The sequence below is a fragment of the Cynoglossus semilaevis genome, chromosome 15 (genome assembly GCF_000523025.1).
Source record: "Cynoglossus semilaevis isolate Cse_v1.0 chromosome 15, Cse_v1.0, whole genome shotgun sequence".
Lineage (NCBI taxonomy): Eukaryota > Metazoa > Chordata > Actinopteri > Pleuronectiformes > Cynoglossidae > Cynoglossus > Cynoglossus semilaevis.
In genome coordinates, this window is record NC_024321.1 from 2,856,853 (window position 1) to 2,876,750 (window position 19,898).

Consider the following 19,898-nt stretch of genomic DNA (forward strand, 5'->3'; position numbering starts at 1 on the left):
AAACAGCTAAAAAATGTTTAAACAGACCAAGAGGTCAGCGTTCTCTTCGCCCATGTGTTTCTGAAAAAAAAAAAAAAAAAAACACAGCTGTGTGTGGATGCCATAAATACCTGCGTGCACATATGTGTGCCCTTTAGTAAAACATTTCATTGTTTCCTCTGTGTCTCTCTCCCGAATTGTTTCAAGTGGTGTCATTGTGTGACACGATACGGTGGGCGGCAAGCTGAGGGCACGGGAGTCCAGCACACCAGTGGTTAACAAGTACGACCTCACCTTTAGCTACGGCTACGCTAAAGAAAGGGAGGGTTGTTTCTGCAGTGACGGAGCACAGGAGGGCAGTGAGGGCAGCGTGAGGAGAGGAGGGGACCACGTCATTAATGAACCAGTACAGAGGACACTGTGAGAAGAATTACATGAAAAGGGACGCATCAAGGAAGTTAGGGACAACTACTATTCTGAGTATAATTTAGAAATAGGGGTTTCGATGACATAACAAGGTCTCCTTCCCACAATCCTTTTGGCTCTCCTATGTACCTGCTTTCAGCAAAGCTGTGTTAATTGGCTCCAATGTGCTAATATGTACATATATATAAATATTTTTTAGCAATGTGTATTTATAAATACAACAATGTATGTATGTAATTATGGTCTCAATATATGGGGAACGTATATAAATGGACAGATGTATTTTGTCTATACAAAACCACAAAATCAGATGTGAAAAAGAAAATAAATATCACATGTGAATTTACTAACGAAGGCAGCAGCGATGTCTTTTTTAAATAATATTGGACAATGATACTCCACCAGAGCACTACAGCACTCAAACCTGGGCATTCCACCCCCTGCAGGGAAGAAAAAGTATACCACGTGCTTTTGTTTTTGGTTTAAAAAAAAAAAACTGCTTTCTGCTTCTTACGTTTGTTTAAACCTAAGAGTCGAGCACGAAGCAGTAAACACAATAAAATCCTCGTGTTGAAATGACAATCTTTCCCCACGGACAGGGCATAAATCTGGAGTGTTTTCATAAGCTCCTTGTTATGGTTCTACTTTTTTTTCCAGTTGGGACAAACACACTTGAATAAATATCATGGGAATGATTTAACTGAAAACTGTCCCAAAAAAGATGCTGTGGATCCATACGTTTGCCCTATTGTTTACACGTGCAAAGAATTTGAGATGAAGAAAAAAAAACCATAAGTAATGGCACACATACAAACCATAGACCAACAGACTCTCTGCCAGGGTGTGGAGAAGAGAATGGAACAGCAACTGTAGTTGTCGAAATATTTTAAGTTCTTTGCAAGACCAATTTTCGTCAAGGTCCCTGAGCAACACTGGAGGGTCCTGGGATTCATGGGGTCTTAAGAGGTAATGGATTGCTCCTTGAGGGGCAATCTGTGTGGGATTTTGTTTTTCTTTTCTTTTAGCTCTTAGGAAGAGAAAAAAAAAGCACATATGGGTCATACTCGGCGATAGAGTCATTAGGGTGAGAGTAGGTATGAGTGTTGGGCTGAGGGCCTTGACAGCAGGTTGTACACTGCTTAAATATTACGGTACACACACGCAAAACCTAGCCTAAATACACAGGCGCCCTGCGTTAAAGCCCGAGGCATTAAAAAGATGCAACGGATACGGAGGCGAGCGAATCTTCAGGAGACAGGAGAATTAAAGCCTGTCCTGCAGTCCCCCGTGTTGAGTACCATTAGTGAGAGCTTCCTGCGCGTAGGCACCACTCTGTTGACCGTTTATCATCGCCAGAAAAAGGTGGACAGCCACCATTTACACGGAATCACACGCACTCTGAAGCCTCGCTCTACAATAACACGACAGCAGCCGGGACTGCACATCCGTCAAGGGGATGTTTTAAAAAGCGTCATCATTATTACTCTTCATTTTGGAGATGGGTGGATGGGTGCAGGCTGATAGGAGGAGAGACGTCTGGTTAATGTCCAGTTCGTCTCTTTAACCAACAATTCTGGTCACTGAGCGCAGAACTGGAATGATGGGTCCTGGCCGGGTAAGAAGAGGGGGGGGGCTCGGTACAGATAAGCGGTGCCCTGGGTCCATCGGCCGAGGCATCTTAAATCATCGGGCTTCACTCCCTAGATTTCACAAACATCAGCTCGACCCATCGCTCCGAAGCCCTCACTCTCTTATCGACTCGGCTTATCACAGCAATCAGTTATTTGGTGTTCTAACAAACACGTCTGCTACCATCAAACAGTCACTCCTCCACACACAAACACAGACACGCAAAGCTAAAAAAAAAAAATCTGTCAGGGGAAAATTGACTCTTTATATCTGCTGCAGCTCAGGAGAATTCAAAACTCAACCATTGAATCTATAGAATTATATTCCACATTTTTTTTATAACAAAGGCCTGTTTTTGATGAACAAAATTGACGGAATGGATGGAAAACAGAATAATAATAATAATTTGTACAGACTTGAGATATTCTTCTGTTAACAGCAGATCTGCTGCAACAGGCATGAACAAAATTGACGGAATGGATGGAAAACAGAATAATAATAATAATTTGTACAGACTTGAGATATTCTTCTGTTAACAGCAGATCTGCTGCAACAGGCCGGAGGTACGTGGTTCCTCTGGGTATCAAACCCAGGACTCTCTGCTTTCTGCTTGCAACGCTGGCATGCTAACTGCTACACATTGTCCTTGCATTTATAACAACACAACAACAATACAAAATAACAGGTCTGACTGAGATGGTTCCATAATTCCTCTTCTTCTTCTCATGATGGTCTAAAGGAGTGTTGTTTTTATAATAATCAGTTAACGTGTCAAAGAACACTATTATTTCCCTTTTTAAAAAAGCATTAGATTATTAGATTCTAAGTAGCGGGAAAACAATCACGTGAGCTGTAATTATGCATCTTTGTTAACACTCACTTTTGTTTCCCACTAAGGAGACAACGGGTTGGACGTCGGACTCCTCGTTGGCTGCCTTCACTATGCTGAACCAATCCTCTAGATTCTCAAAGCTCTGGTAGTTGGTGATGTCATACACCAGGAGAACACCCTGTGTTGGGAAAATAAAGAGAAAGAGATGGAAATATGTTGACATTACAGTCTCGTTGCTGCTGGTTAGTTATGGATGTGCTCACATGGCTGGATTTCTAATAGCCTTTCATGGTGAGTTACACTAGGTGAGCATGGGAACAGTAGGTGGCACTGCTCCTCCTTTCTGAGAAGGGGACAGAGTTGCAGTCACTGAGACTCTCTCATACATCATCTGCTGTCGGATCAAGATGGTTTTAATCCAAACAGGGTCATCTTTATACACTGTTTGAAGATCTGATTACCTGATTTAATTTTTTTTTTTACTTGACTTGAGTGTTTGAGTAAATGTGACAAGTATATTAGTGTAAGATGTAGCTCAGGTTTCATGTAAAAGGCATGTAAAAAAAATTCCAGCTAAGTCGGAGGTAGCTGTTTTTTTACACAGACTAGTTATTCTAAGATCAATAACAGCAATCTTGTTATCATAAATCCGACGCTCCAATGTAATAGCTAAACTATCCCGTGATCGCGACTTGAAACCTTTGTTGTTTCTGCAGGACCTGAAAATGAATATGAGCCAAAGTAAACGTTCTCTCTTTTACTTTCACTGCATGATGCAACACGACTTAAGGGGGGAGTCTACTGCTTTTTGTCCAGGGAAGACATGCACTGTCACAACATGAAAGGTTGGTGACGACAGCTCACACCTCTGACAATTACTGCGAGTCGCTCCCGAACAGCAGTGATTGATTACAGGACGCACAGTGAGCAACAATAGGTGTGAACGTTTGCAAAAAACGCAGACGAGAAAGTGCCAACAATGAATGGAGGAAGTGCGGCAAACATAATGAGAAGACTGTTTAAAGAACAGCATTCTGTGTTTGTAAAACCATGGAGATTCACTGAATAGAAAATAACATACTACTCTTTTTTTTCCCCCCGGTGTGAGGTAACAAGTCAGGCTTTGTGCCGCAGTGTACGTTGTGAACAACTATAGTCCTGACTGAGGCCTCTTCAGACACACTCTGCAGATGACAGATGACACTTGTCTGTAGTAACACAGTGATGGTACACACATCAGCTGGTGAAAAGAATACCTTCAATTAGCTCATGCTTTTGCATAGCTGTTCTGTGGGAACTGCTTAAGATCAGATTAGATTCTTATTGGATGCACACTGGGGAATTCTTGTATTGCAGCAATTTAAAAGAAAATGTAAATTTAACTAATAAACAGAGATTAAAAAAAAGAAAAAATTACAATAAAAACAAGATCTTTTATATGCAAAATAAATAATTTGACAAAAAATGCAAGACAGTACAAATATTGAAATAAAAGTAAAAAATACAAAATTACTAGACTTTGGAGAATGACTGCACATAAACAGGACATACTGTATTTCACTTTACGAGAGTAAGTGTTCAAAACAAGTGGTTTTCAAAGGAGGGATCCTCAGAAAGTTTGCGTGTGGACAAGAAAAAAAAGTTAGAATTGAATTATTAATTTTTTTTAGGACAACTACAACTTCAGCATGGCAACGGCATCATCTGTGTCAAATCAAAATGAAATGTGGAAAGACATTAATTTGCTTTTCATTTATTGACAAGCTGCTACACATGCTTACTTTTACTTTTCCGCTCATGTCAACTCTCTCCCTTTTGTCGCTCATGTAGAAAATGTAAATTTCATACAAAGAGTCTGCAATGCTTTTGCACTTTTTCTGTTTTCTGCTACCAATCATAACCACAGCCAGATGCTGCTGTTTCGGCCAAGTTTATACTGTATGGTGGATGTATTACAAGCCTGGCCTGTTTCAACTACAACGGTAACACATTTTCTTCGGCCAATTCAATTTTCTTATATCCACTGCTATTGTAGTTTAGTGAAGAAAACTGAATATAATCATTTCCATTCGCAATACAAAGCTATGTGCTAAATGCTAACCAAATGTGTCGTCACAACTGAAGTTGGAATTTAGTTACTCTGTGCATTACCTGTTGTAACAATTGAAACATTTTGAAGATATTGAGTATAAATAAACATATTGTTAGACCTGTAATAAAAGTATGAATTCAAGTCAACTCACATGTGCCCCGTAGATGTATTTATCCAGCATTTTTCCTCCTAACGTTTGGCCTCCGATGTCCCAGACCTGCAGCGTCACATTCAGGTTCCCTAAAGGGGAGAAAAATATGCAGAAATATGTTTGGTTTTTGTTATTTGGGGTTTTTTTTAAGTAAGCAAAAACGGTTTTAAAAATGTCCACAATTTTAATTCATGTAATCAAATTAACAAAATATGTATACATCTCATTTGTTTTTTTTAAGTGAGTAAAAAGGGTTTCAATTTTGTTTAATCAATTAACAAAATATGTATACATCTCATTATAATTTTCATTTTCCTGCATCAACATTTTAGTCATTTAATTGCGCATAAGTGACCCATCACATCTACATCACATTTGACAAAATCCAGTGCAAATATTATGGGGGATACATTCTAGCTAATTTTACATTCTTTACAAAAACCTTGTTCTTTTTGGCCTGGAAAGAGGTCTTTGAATTGTGTCCATTCCCTTCACAGTATGGAAAAGTGAGTGGAATTACATGCTGTTAGGATAATAGTTAAAATTGAACACATAATAAGAATAAAGGGGAAAGTATCCCATCTTTATGTTTCTGGAAATAAAACAGCAGATGAAGAGGTAGAAAGATGGACAGGCACAAAACCAAAATCCAAATAAATATTTTCTTCCTCTGGAAAATGAAAGGGGTGGTTGAAAAAAAAAAAAAAAGTGGTACGTAAAGAGGTGGAGGAGAGCAGAGGAGGGGGGACGAGACAGCCAGGAGTTTGTGTGAGAGCGATGAAGGCCCTGTACAGGGCTGGAGCGGTGACGGGGAGCAGAGCAAACCCTGTGGACACGGCTGGACGACTCGCCCTTCATGAGTCGCCGTCAGAAACGAGGGGAGGTAACGCCGAGGTTCACAGTCACTACATCCAGACTATACAGTGTCAACGTAAAGCCACACGGAGCAGCGCGATGAATAACGTCTAAAGACACCATCCCCACCCATCCTCAGACACCAGCTTTATTTATCTTACACAGATTCACGCTGACTCAAGACCACTGGCATGTTTCTGCTCACAGATGGTAGGAAATGATCGCGTAAGCCACACAGACAAGGTGGTCTGGTGATAAGATCTAAAAGTGACCACACTGGTTTGACAGGTTTTTCCCAAAGACTTCAATTTATACTTTAAATGTATGCTTATATTAATAATTGAAGAGTAAATATTCAACCTCCCGCTTTAGACGGACAACAATTTCATGAATCTACTCCATCTACTGGTCTGTTTTGAACACAACCCTGTACCAGATTTTGTTGTTTGCTTGTTTGTACTGTTTATTTCCAACAAACAAAGTAGTAAACATGATTTTTCATTATGAAATGTAAAATGTATAAACAAAATAAGGGAATCTCTAATGTATACAGGTGTAGTTATTCAGATATAATACATTCTAATGAAGGTTCATGTACAATATCAGGTAATTTGCTAGTGACTAATTTTGTTCATTAGAATAATCACTCAATATTGAATTGGATTTTGTGGATCTAAACACTATCATTACACTTTTTTAACAACTGTGTAACACTCCTGTTTATCCTAGCACTCTGACTCATGATTTGTATTTACACATGTAGATTTTGATATTTTAACATTTCACATTTTGCTTCTTATAACATTTCCATCTTATTGATTTGACATCTGGAAGAGGTCTCACTGTGAAGCCGCACAAGGAGGAGGCTGTGGTGTAAACGTTGGCCTGGTCTCACCTTCACTTGAATTAGCACAGTAACTGTACATTAAACCTGACAGGCCGGGCCTTCATGGAGATAGGGGCCGGTGCTAAAGGCTGCACTCCCCCTGCTGCACACGGCAGAGCGTTATGGCCCCATAGGAACTAATACAAAGCAGAGTGGTGGTCCCAAAACTTTTTGGGACCACCCACTTTGCAGAACCACCCTCCTCTTCATCAGCTCATCAACACTCAATCCTGCAGAAAATGGGACATTTAACAAGTCTGGTGTTGGAAAGTCCTGTGTTGTTGCTGCTCCACTGGTACAGACGTACAGTTTGGACCCTGCATTTGAACAGAGCTTCCAGTGAAACGCTTGAGGAACGCTTGATTATTTCAGGAAAGAACTTACTGGAAAGAGATTAACAGCATTTGTTCTGGTGCATTTTACGGAGCCTGTGCTTTTAGCTGGCTCTTTCATTCCGACTCCACCACAACATTTTTGGGGGTTTAGTTCCTCTAAGTCTCGTAAGCTGAAACTGACACAAAATCAAAATGAAACCATTCAGCCCATTCACAAATCAGCACAACTTTTACATTAAGCACTTAATTTGCCCTCGCTTAATGTTGTTTTATTAGTAATGAAAGAATGGAGCCACTTTGCAGATTTCTGGAGCTTCTGGCCTTGGCAGTCTCTGAGAAAATGCCATTTAAAATTCAGAAAATCCCCCCGTATTTGCATGGTAGGAAGTAAAGACGGAGTTTAAATATAGCATCAGTCAATAAACATTTCTTTTACGGATCTGAGGGGGGATACAGAATGTGATTTTTTTTTCCTGCTGGCTCAACATAAACAAATAAGGACATGAATGTTTTATGTGGTGCAGGACAAAGATCAGTTGAACTGAGGGATCTGTGATATGGATATAAAACGTTAATGTATTTACTCTGTACTGAGCCCGCAGAATTATGAGCGAGGCTCGCCCCTTTGGACATAAGCTGTCCATTGGCCTTGTGGAGTTAAAAAAAACACTTTGCTGTTTGCTCTGGAGAGAAGAGCTTTCAGAGCGAATCACTCTGAGAAGTGGCAGACACTCCAGAAAGAGGAGCTCCCAGAAAAGAGATGTGTTTAACTCCTGAATTCACCTGAAGAAAAACTGCGACTAAGAGAACAAGAGGATACGGGAGAAATGCCCCTTTGTGTTAAATGTCCAGTATACTCCAAAGTAGGAATCAACAGGAGGGACTAGGGATATAGTACCAGGAGCTGCACCATGTGCTATCAGATCATATACCAGGGGTCACCAACTATATTTGTTGAAGTTTTTCACATACACCGGCCTGACACTCAAATTTAAAAAAAAAAATTGAATAAAGCCATACACTGTGGGGATTATTAATAGTTATTTAAGTCACAGTTGTACTTTTTTTAGTTGCTTTAATAGTGGGGCTCACATAATATCTTCCCTTTGATCCTTTGGAATGGGACTGGATAGTCTGCCAGGCCACATTTGGCCCACGGGCCACCAGTTGAAGATCCTTGCAACTTACTGCAGCCATACAGCACTAATGTCTATGAGGTATCATAGCAGTAGAGTAGATCTTTTTCCTTTTCCTTCACACTACTTTAATGTAACAAAATGGAAAAAGTCACAGCAAAAAAAAAAGCCCTTCAACAGAACTTCATCTTCCATTCCTTGAAATATGTTCTTAAGAGTAAAAGTTACAGGTACAACATTTTTATTGACATGTACTCACCGCAATCCATGCACTCCGTAAATCTTTTTTATTATTATTATTATTATGTGCATAAGCAACACACGTGTCAAGGTCGAGTCTCCAAACAAACAGACACTCCCAGAAGATTAGGAAGGTGTCTCACCTGGAAGGCTTATTCTCTTCAGAAAGAAATCCAGACCGATGGTTTGTTTGTACTGTTTCCCAAAGGCCTCCTGAGCAAACCGGGTGGTGAGTGACGTCTGAAACAGAGACAAAGAGGGAGAGAATGATCGTCTAAGAGCAGCTCTGCTCTGATCAACAGAACAGAAAACATCACACTGGAACCAAAGACTGAGTCAAGACCAAAAAATGGGACATGGGAGATTTTTTGGAGAGTAAAACACCAGCATTTCAATTTTTTTCCAAGTTGCTTTAGCAGATATCCAACCAAAAGCAAGGCTGAACATAAGGAGGGGGAGGGGGGTCACTGTGTGATTACAGGGCTGAACATAAGGGGGGGGGGTCACTGTGTGATTACAATATGACCAAATGAAATCCTCATCTCACAAACAGAAATGCATTTTGATCATGGTAAACTAAAATTAAATTCCTTGCACAACAGTAAAACCTTAGACTTAAAAACCCAAAAGAAAATCCAAGCAAAGCTCAAAGAAAAATGTAAAATGCTGTAGAAGTCCTTCCAGAGAAAATACACAGTGTATTAAAGAACTTCCTGAAAAGGGGGGGGGGTTTCAGTGGTGAGTTGAAACTCTTTTTAAAAAAAGCTTTATTCCATTCAGAGTCAGTGCCAAACTAAGCTTTTTACAATATTTCAATTTCCTAATATTTCTAAAAACACAGAGGGATAAGTTATCATATCACAACACTCCTCGGTGGTTCTTTTTTGGGTTTCTTTTTCCACAGTTGAAATTCTGGTGCTGGAGCGAAACCTTGGACACTCATTTCATCACAACAAATCCATCTTAAGCACCTTAAAAAAACACACACACAGGCACAAAGTGATCGACTTGGAGGTGCGCTGATGTAACTGTCTGTCGCCTCGCTCCTCAGCTACAGTTGTGACGGTGAAAATCAACCTGAATTGGAAAAACAGGTGGCAGAGCATGTGTCACGTCTCCAGACGGCAGACCTAATAATTGCTACAAATTATAAAACCTCCATCACTGTCACTGTGATGTTTAAGAATGAGGGGAAAATAGCCATGTTATAGGGATCACCACAAATCCATGGGAATCTATCGTCTGGGCCTGAGGTGCCAAGTACAATTCATTTTGGTGAATGAGGACACAGGGGGAAAAAGGATGAAGAGCTGAAAGTCTATTGGCTATCTTTAGAGCAGTGCTGACATCAACAGAGCAGAAATATGAAGCAACACTAATCTCACACTGCTCGTGACCGTCACCTGGGTTTAGAAGATTTAAACTACATTCGTTCATCATTCGCCAATTTAAAGGTTCAAGAAATGATGGCACAACTGCACTTTTATTTTCTCTTTTTGAACTTTGTGTTATTTGATATTACTGACTTTGAGTCATTATAAAATATAACGTTACTTTATTTTAATTCAATAACTTTTTTATTGGCAGGTGAGGCTTGAAATCCTAACTTTTTCAAAGTGGGAAATGAACTAAAAAGTGTGAGAACCACTGTTTCTGTTAATGTGATAATCATTACAAATCACGAATTAGAGAGCATTAGTAAAAGGGCAGTAAAATCAATAACTCAGCTGAAAGAAAGAAATAGCCTTAAGACTTATGGGAAACAAAAAAGTGATATATATATCCCATATAGAAATATATCCCAGAATCAGTTTACTGCCAGCTTACTGTGCTGAAAATAAACAAAAATAAAAAGTATTTCCATAAACAGCTTTAGTTAGTCACAAAATAGGGGGAAAAGTTTACAAAAAATGTGCAGAAAAAAAAAACTTAATATTGCTTAATATTAAAGAAAGCTGAAAAGATAGCTAAAACATGATGGCCAATGAGGGAAATAGCTAAAGATTTGCCAAGATCTGGGAAAAGAGTTTTCCAAAATAGCATAACATAGGCCAAATGAAAGTACATGTGGAGTTCACAAGAAAATAATTTCCAAACCTGGTTTTATTATACTTTATTTATTAAACATTTATCCTGGTGTGGGTTTTCTTAAATCCTTCCTCTGAATTAAACCTGCTGAATGTGTAGCATCAGCATTTAAACATGTCTTTTTTGATTAATATGTCCTTAGCGCTGCTGCAACGCACACTTTGATCCACCTAATTCTTTTAAAAGTTCACTAACCTGCAGACGTTTTTAATCAAAACCTGCAGACCATGTCACAGTCTGGAGAGTGACTGAAAAATTACCAGAGGTGACTGACGCAACAAGGAGAAAATCGGCCATTTAAGTAGCCCAAACAATCACTGACAACACAGGCCTAACAAGCTTGGACAGCAAAAATGTATTCCACATGCTTGCGTTTGGCCTAGCTGGCCATTTGTCTTGGCATTCCAGTAGCTTGGCTCTGCTCCCTCAGCATAGACGTTTTTTTTTTTCCAACGTACAATTGTAGCTAACCAGCAAATATAAAAACTGGCGTAATCCTGACACTCCAACAGAGAACAGCACAGGGTCACAAATGAAAGCGCTGCCGGGAAATGGGGGGGAAGTTGGACTGAAACAAGAAACTAAGAGAGAAAAATCAAAGAAAAAAAATATGGCAAGCTGGTTTTGCCCATGTGATGTAACGCGTACAAGAGTGGCTGTGCATTTCTGCAGCAGGGTTTCAAAAACAGGCTCTCGACTTTCTTTGAAGTGTCCAGACGGATAGACATGTTGGTTTTCAGAAAAGAGATCCAAACAGTGTGTTTGCATGGTATGTTGTATTATATTAAACAGGTTATTATTACTTATAATATAAAATGTTTTTGAAAAAGTCAAATTAGCACAACAGCATAAACAAAATGGGACGCTCGAACACACTGAAACGTCAACAACAGAGGCTCTGAAAATACCTGTAAAATTATTAGATCCTACAAACCCACAGGCGAAAAAATGTCTAGATCAGGGATTCCCAAAATGTGCTGTGTACACCCTTGAGCTGTGCGTGCTGCCACTAGGGGGCATGAGATAAAAAATGCGATGGTCGTTTGGAGTGTTTTTTTTAAATGGGATTTTTCCACACAATTAGTGTGGATAAGTAAACATTTGCACATGCAGGCTAAAACAATTAGTGTGGCTAAGTAAACATTTGCACATGCAGGCTAAATACGTGTCTGAGTTCTATATTTTTAGTATTTGTGAAGTGCTTTTAACCTACTTTTAACGCCAGGTTTGACATTGTGTATATTAAGTTATAGAAAAACCCCTAGCTTGGACACTGGGCAGAATAGTAGTTAGATAACTTTGTCTCACAGCTGTAGTGCAAATTTATGGTGTATGCAAAAGAAGACTGTAAAGAACATTGCCAGGAATCAGGTTTAAAAAAAATAGCCCAGTGTTTACATTAGGCCTAGGCCTTAATACGCGGGCCACCATATTTTCAAAACATCTAGCTCAGGTGGACAAACCATCTCAGATCTCCCTCTCTAGTCCTGAATGGACAACTGACCACAGGCATAAATAGAGCGCAAAACGCTGTCCAAGAAAAACTGATCCAATTGCAATTTGTTGAGCAAATTGACATTAATAAGGGGGGAAACCAGCATTCAAGATGTCAGTCAGTGGTGCCTACTTAGAATGGGGGCTGGGCGGCTGTTTTCTGCCCAAAAAAGACAAGCAGGTAAGTCATTCAGACAGTGACGGGCTGACACCTGGCAGCAGAGAGGGGATGGTTATTAATGTAGCGTATCTACTGGGAACTGAGTTGTGTGTGTTCTCCACTAGCCTCCCCCCCGCAACTATGCCCCAAATGAAAATGTCTACTTTCCAGAATGAGAACATTCATTTTTCACACTGGGTCTCACCATTACAGCTACATTCATTTTCTTTCTGAGGAAGCAAAGATTATGAAAAGGGGACGTATAGCTGAAGCCACTTGACGTCGCTCCCATAACATTGCCACAATTCAGTCACGGAATGGAGATGCAGTGAAGAAGAAAAAGTGGCTGGATCGTCATGACAACCTCTGCGCTTTCCTGCAAAAAGTGTTTGGTGTGGCAACAGAAGAAAATGGTTGAATTCACCTCTTTTACATAACTTTAATGAACAGACTGAAGAACTCAGTCACAGTGGGTTTTAAAGGGAATGGGGCAGTCCATGAGATCACTCCTGGACATGGAGACGATAAATTAAGAGAAGGTATATTTCCTCACAGTTTAGACACAAACTCTTTTTCCAGACAGTATTTTTTTTTATTATTCTTTCAAATGAGAAAATAACAATGGTTCTCCTGAGGATTATTCAAAAATAATTTCTAAAATGTAGTGCCAGTTACATTTAACCACATTTTTCATGCAGGTCCAGATTCAATCTCTTGAAAAAACAGAGGGCTAACAGCTCCTGCTGTGGTACTTGTGATGTAATTATTGTGTTATGTAATAACTAGTGTTCCATTTTAACACGTTTAGGTAGTATACTGCAGTTGCCTTTTTATAAAAGCAAGCTTTAGAGTTAAGCCACTCACTGCAGTAAAAGCAAGCTTTAGAGTTAAGCCACTGAAAAAGCAAAACATTTCCAAATCAACAAAAATTCAAATAAAGATAAACAAAACTCAAGCTAGAACAGTAGCAAAATAGTAGCAATTTTTTACCAACAGAATGCCTAAACTGCTCAGACACAGATAATTGGAGTAGTTCAAAACCTTTATTTTGGTACTGAGATAATGTATGTTACATAAAAAGAATGTGTTTATTGGACAAAGATTTTTGTAAGGCTTGAAATCAGTGCAAGCCCATAATTAGAACATCTATTATTTCAATTTATATAATAAACAGTTAGCACAACCTAAATTACAATACCAACTTAAATATGCACCTAGTATCGTTGCATGTTAACATTTTGAGGAAAATTATTTAGTTTTTACTCGTGCTCTGTTTATGTGTGTCTGTATAAGTAACAGCTGACGAAGCAGTTTAGAGTCGGTCGCCATGGTGATTATCCATAGAACAAACAAGAAATGTGCGATTGTCTGTGTACATGTGAGAAGGAGAGAGAGAGAAAACGAGAGAGAGAGATCCAACTTGATTTTCATCAATCACGTCTGGTTGAGAGAAGAGTGTGTTTGAGGCAAATTAATTATTCGCGTCCTCGCAATGATGTTAACACAAAATACAAGAGCAACAAACCGATGGAAAGACTTGTACTGTGTCACAGATATTATGATAAGAGACAAGGAAACAGTGAAACACAGTATTTATCCGCGATAAGAACAGCGGGATGTAAAGGGAGTAATGGACACTGAAACACATTCATAAAGTGACTACCCGTGGGAAAATGAAGCCAACAGAGCGTGACAGTACGACAGATAAATATATATATTCAGAATCTCACCTTTCCACTGGCTCCGTCTCCAATCACTACAATTTTCAGCTGTTTGTCCTGACTGTCCTCCTCTGAGTCCGACATGACACCGTATTATCTCCCGACAATCGAGGATCGGTGTTTGAAACGGAAACACTTTAAAAAGACGTAACTCGGCGGTTAACCAAGTGTATTTGTCACGATAAACGGGGATGGATTAAATTAACGCTAAGTGGAGTAACAAAACTGACGCCATTTTGATTCTGCTGCGTTCACTGCTGTCCGCTAACACGATAACTCTTTCCTATCACTCTAGCGGTTGTTTTATACTCGCATGTATAGTTAAAAAGACGATTAAACACGGTAATTTAAAGAAACACTCGAAAAAGCTTAAACATTTAAGCCGCAGGACAAACCGGAAACCGACTCACATTCACCGGATATTTTGTTACGTCACGTGTGTGACGCGTTGTAGTTGCCATGGTAACGTAGGTCAAAGTGTACATACGGTATGTTGTAAAATCCAAGTAAAGATGAGAAAATAACAATCAATAATTTATTATATTCTATACTGTCTCAGATACTATTACTAGAATTATAATTTCAAAGTTTCAAATACGAGAAAAAATACTGTAATTAAATCATTTAATTTTAAATAACTATAGATTTGCCTAAACATGGCTTTCTTCAGCTATTTTGAGCGATATTGTAGAAATTTAGGGATCCCTCTTTCCATATATTATCTAATATTTTGTTACTTTGGTTAACTTTTAGATTTTTTCTGCTATTTTGAGTATATTCTGGCTAACACTGAATAGTTTTTAACTAACTTTAACTTTTATTCTAGGCAAATGTGAAGCTTTTCCTGATTTAAATTTAGTTATTTGATCATTTTTGTATTATGTTAATTAACGTAGTACATATATATATTGCTTACTACCGCACCATAAATTAATCTATTTTTTGACACTTTCAGATTTCAAATCGTTTTCACATAGAGCAAATGGCAAAAAAGCACATACTTCTAAAAAATACACTAATTCTGCATGTGGGAGTCTTCTCTTTTTTTATATTTATTATAATATAGGAAGAGAGTTATTGTTCTCCTAAGAGACTTTTTCATTTTAAATGACTTTCAGAGGCATTTTGGACTTTTTTCAGAGGCCACATATATATCTTTTCTATTTAGGGCTCTGCAACAAACTATATCATTATATGTTTTATTATGTATTATATCATTGAATGTTAATATTTAAAAGAATATTTACATTCCACACTATAATGTAGTGCACAAGTAGATGAAACAGATGATCAATATTTATTTTGTGCCCATTGTGGAACAAATAAGGGACTATAATATGATTATTATGAAAATGTGTCTTATTCATTATTGTTGCTTGATAGACTATTATATAAAGAATCCTTAAAAAATGCTTAACTTCCTATAGGTACCTACTTTCACCCAACATGGCGAGGTTTCTTCACTGAATATTTTCCAGTTAGACTCAGCAAAAGTTAACTTTCTATTTAACAGGGCATTAAATCCCACGGCAATTTAAAGTATTTCAACAGCACATTTGGCCCACACCCCATATTTCTGACCTTGTATACACACTTTGAGGGTGGCATGTCTGCATCAACTCCCCAAAGTGTCTTGGGAGCAACAAAAGTGTTAGTTGGTCCCCGAAGACCCACACATTAAATGGAAGGTTAGAATTCTCCACCGCATAACCCAGAAATTCTTCTACAGCGAAAATAGGATTTCAAAAGTGTTTGATTCCATTATGCAACCAAAGGAATGGATGTTGTTGATTTAGATGTGGTTGAATATCAACATTTTGAACAATTTTTAGAATTAATTTAAAAATCACCAGTAGGATGAATTAATAATTAATGAATTCATGGGGTTATAATGAAGTGCAAGCAGGACACATAGAAAACAAAATTTATTACTTTTATTTTTTTATTACTTACGTAGTACTTAATCAGTGAAGCTATACTTTGATGTAAACACAGAGACGATACAGTATAGATATACTATATATAATATTGTGTTGAACCCAATGTTTACATTTTTGCCAATCAATTGCAGTGCATCATGTACATGTATATTTGCTGGTTTTACAAAACAATTCGTTCTACTTGACTATTTTGATTAAATATATATTTTCCAAAGTTTGGTTCTGCTTAAGTGGATTTTGTTTTTTGCGTTTAAACTGTTATTATTCCACATGTTATATACTCTACCAAAATATGAATTCGTTAGATTGTTAGTCATAGTATAATAAAGTAAAATTTTCAAATGCTTAAGAACATGAACTAAAACTCTCATTATTTTTGTTTAAAACTTTGTCTTCTTTCTAAAGTTTGCGGTGTTTTTACACTTGAGGTAAATCCGGATGCTCGTCTTTCAACCTTACTTACTGAACTTTCTTCACTGCAGGAAAAGCATAGAGTGATGTCGCTGTAACACGAGGGAGAAGGAGTAAGAGGAGGAGGAGGAGGAGGAGGAATTTGCACCTGGGCCACTTTGAAGAAGGTGACAGTGCGTGTCCGAAGCTGTACTCCTGCAGAAGGGTTGTTGTGGGCGAGTGAGTGACAGATTTCAAAGCAGAAGTCTGGAGGGTCGCAGTGGACAAGATTTGTAAAAATGTTGATGTTGGAGTTCTGTCTTTTTTAATTATTCAAGATGGCCGATTGCACCAAACCTGGAAATAATGAATTTACCAAGAAGGGTTAGCAAAAATTAAAAAGAAAATAACTATTAAATAAATATTCTAAAAATATCCAGACAGACTGTTTTGTTACATGTTTTTTTTTTTTTTAATTGTCGGGTTGTATCCTTGTACATAACCGTTAGCTGTGTATGTCTTAAATCACGTATTATAGGTCTTCTTTAAAGTGAATTAACCTTTTGACCGGAAACTATAGACGTTAGTCGAGACGCTTTATTATACTTTCGAAGAATTATGTTAAGTTATTTCCGTTCAAAAAACCAATGGAAACTGGTTGGTAAATCAATGTTCATGTGGAATGATTACGTTCCATGTTATTTTTATAATAGTAGAGGGAGCTCTGGGACATTTCAACTCTATTAACCTCCATACTCTTCCTTAAAACATAACAAGAGAACAATGATAACCTATTTTGGGATAAAGTTTGAGTTTGAGTTTCGGCAGCTGATGTCAAGTCACAGTTTTGAACCACATCTGTTTAATTTGAGATTAAACGAGCTCACGTGTTCGATTGCTTCTATTCAACGCCAATTTTCTATCATCCACTGTGTAACTTGATATAAACCAACACCGGTCCAGTCTGTACGACTCAAAATAATAACCCCTCAGCACAAAAGTCAAGAGCGAGCAGCAGAAATGTCCTTGAATCGTGTGTATGAGCAGCACGGATCACGAAGAACCTCATAATTAGTCTCAACCAATAAAATCACAGGATCTAAAACGGTTTGTCTGGACATCGGTCCAGTTATTGCGACGCCACATTTTCTGTTCCTGGCACAAAAAGGTATGAAATAAGACCAAAATTTTGCAATTTTTCCTCCATTCTCCCATCCTAAATTAGAGGCAGTTTTTGACACAAATGCGCCACATGTGCGTAAGTCCTCCTTGTGTGTGCGTAATGCATCCACAGAGGGGCCTACAAATAACCACAGGTTTTGACAATCATTTCTGAACTTTACCCTTGATTTACTGAGACCACGCCCTAATTAAGAGACACGACGTGCACGTTTCCCGAGTAATAAACGTAAACTATGACGAAGGACGCGATGGTATGAGGTTAATGTACACGGATGGGGGTATTTGTATTCCAAAACACAGCCAGAAAGGAAATAGCAGCCGCGATTTCTCTCCCTCTGTGTGTGTGCAAGTCTCTCTCTCTCTCTCTCTCTCTCTCTCTCTCTCTCTCCCTCTGTATATCAGATATCCTCACATGCAGGTATGAAAGGAAGTCATGTGGGACGGTCCACTCCTCTATCAATATTCCTCGGTGTCCTTCAGGAGACAATGCCGCTGGAGATGGCCTCTGGTGCTGCACCTTTATACCTGCATCAGGCAGATCAGATTTTAAGGGCACATATGGGCGCCATTGAGACTGTGGGAGCAGTGATCAAATAAACTGCGCGCCTATAAATAAAAATCAATCCAGGTGTCGGTGTGAAAAGCGGTCAGTTGGGAAAAAATAAAAAGGCCATTACACCATATTGTCAGTAATAACGTAATTCACATTTGTACCTCTGAACAGCACTCCAATAATTGTCACATCATTTTTGTTATTCAATGAGAGAGGTGTTGTCTTTCAATGCCTAAAAAGTGTGAATATGCAAAGGCGCAGTTTCTTTACGAATACCTATTGGGATCTATTGGGGTTTGTTTCAGTTATGGATAGAGAAATGTTAGCATAATGCTTAAAGTAAAGGCTATTGCTGGTTAATTTGGGTTCCAAAGCATTATCACCAGTTCGCAAATTGCGCAATTGCCATTGGATTAAAATGTGTGAAATTCTCAATTTTAGGAAACAGTAACTCAAATCACTATATCGCCTGGTAGTTTATTATATATTTTCAGTCTGACGAGAGCAGGCTGTTATATTACATCGCCAAGTAGATTAGTTGTCATCATTATAAAGACAGGGGGAGCTTAAACGTCGTTGCGTAGCGTCAAAAATACAGAAAATGTACCGATTTACTGTACTGCCAGTTTGTTTCAGTCTCTTAAATGCACCTCACTATGTTGTATCATATTTATGTTTTAACCATTAGGACACAGACCGTATTCCTTGAGTGTGTCGTCTCGTTAAGCTAAGGAGTGGTGCCAGAACGCATTGTTTAGAGCCTTAAAAAAAACGCTCTACTACACCACTATGTTTTTGTCTTTATTATTTCCAATGCATACTGTGTAGAAAAAGAATTGTAATGAAATGTAAACCGGTAAAACAGACAGCGAGCTTAGAAACGTCAGTGCGTAAAAGCGCGGTGCCATTACGCACAGCGCTGACAACAGACCTTTAAAACATCTTGGTCTAAAAAAAAAAAGACAACAATGCACCTGGACTGGGTCATTGAAAAGGGTCATGTGATTCAGTCACATGTGTCCGAGCAATCAAAGAATTTATAGTGACTTACACTGTAAAAAGCTTCAAATCGATGAAGCCCAGTGGCATTACGCACGAGTGCCGCAACCGAAAACTTTGAAAAATAAAGAAATGTCTACTTTAAATGTATTCTTACTTGTATGTACTGATGTAACAGGTTTTACTGCGGGGTTCTGGAATATATGATGCGTGACAGCTCCCCTCTGACCCCGACCTGATGTCCTGTCAGAGAAACCAGCTACTCCCAGAATAACTCCATCACAGGTCTGTAGGACCGTTATACCGATTACTTGGAGAAAACACGATCTATTTTCAATCTGTTAAACAACACAAAACAAGAAGCCTACACCTCTCCTTCCCTTCTTTAACTCATATTGAGGTGCAGTGACACGGGCTCCTTAACCCCGGAATAGCCCTCTCCTTGTGATGACATGCAGCCCTAAAGGTAGCTGTCAGTTCACCCTGTCCGGGAATCACACAGTCATTCATCATTTTTTGACAGGTGTTGTTTGGGGGGGAAAGGCATGGTGGCCCGGATGAGGAAAAAGAAATTAAAACCACACTAAAAAGATACTTTTAAAAAAAATCATTTGGGAAAAAGGTATTAAAAAAAACTTCATTTGTAATAACGGTGCAGGTGAGAAATAAAATAAATAACAAAACGTGACTGAGGATAAACCTGACTCACTTTGTTCCATAAAATCCAACAGTGACGTGTGAGTGTGTGTGCACTCCAAATAAAAAAGCTCCAAATAATTCACTTTTGTCAACGATATTCCATTCAGTCCA

At 38.6% G+C, this 19,898-nt stretch overlaps 1 protein-coding gene across 3 annotated transcripts in view; it reads right to left on the bottom strand.

Moving 5' to 3' along the window:
- Positions 1–14,463, bottom strand: part of rab28 (RAB28, member RAS oncogene family) — a 31,965-nt gene extending 17,502 nt beyond the window's left edge. Inside the window, exons 1-4 of one of the 3 annotated variants that reach the window (XM_025063145.1) lie at positions 14,034–14,462; positions 8,705–8,801; positions 5,110–5,198; positions 2,915–3,044 (exon numbers count right to left, since the gene is read on the bottom strand). In XM_025063145.1, the coding sequence (XP_024918913.1) occupies positions 2,915–3,044; positions 5,110–5,198; positions 8,705–8,801; positions 14,034–14,108 (391 nt within the window). In that variant the 5' untranslated portion in view covers positions 14,109–14,462. Of the gene's footprint in view, positions 1–2,914; positions 3,045–5,109; positions 5,199–8,704; positions 8,802–14,033 lie in introns of all 3 variants that reach the window. The other 2 variants (XM_025063144.1, XM_008326527.3) reach the window with 2 other exon arrangements.
- Positions 14,464–19,898: the final 5,435 nt, after the last annotated feature.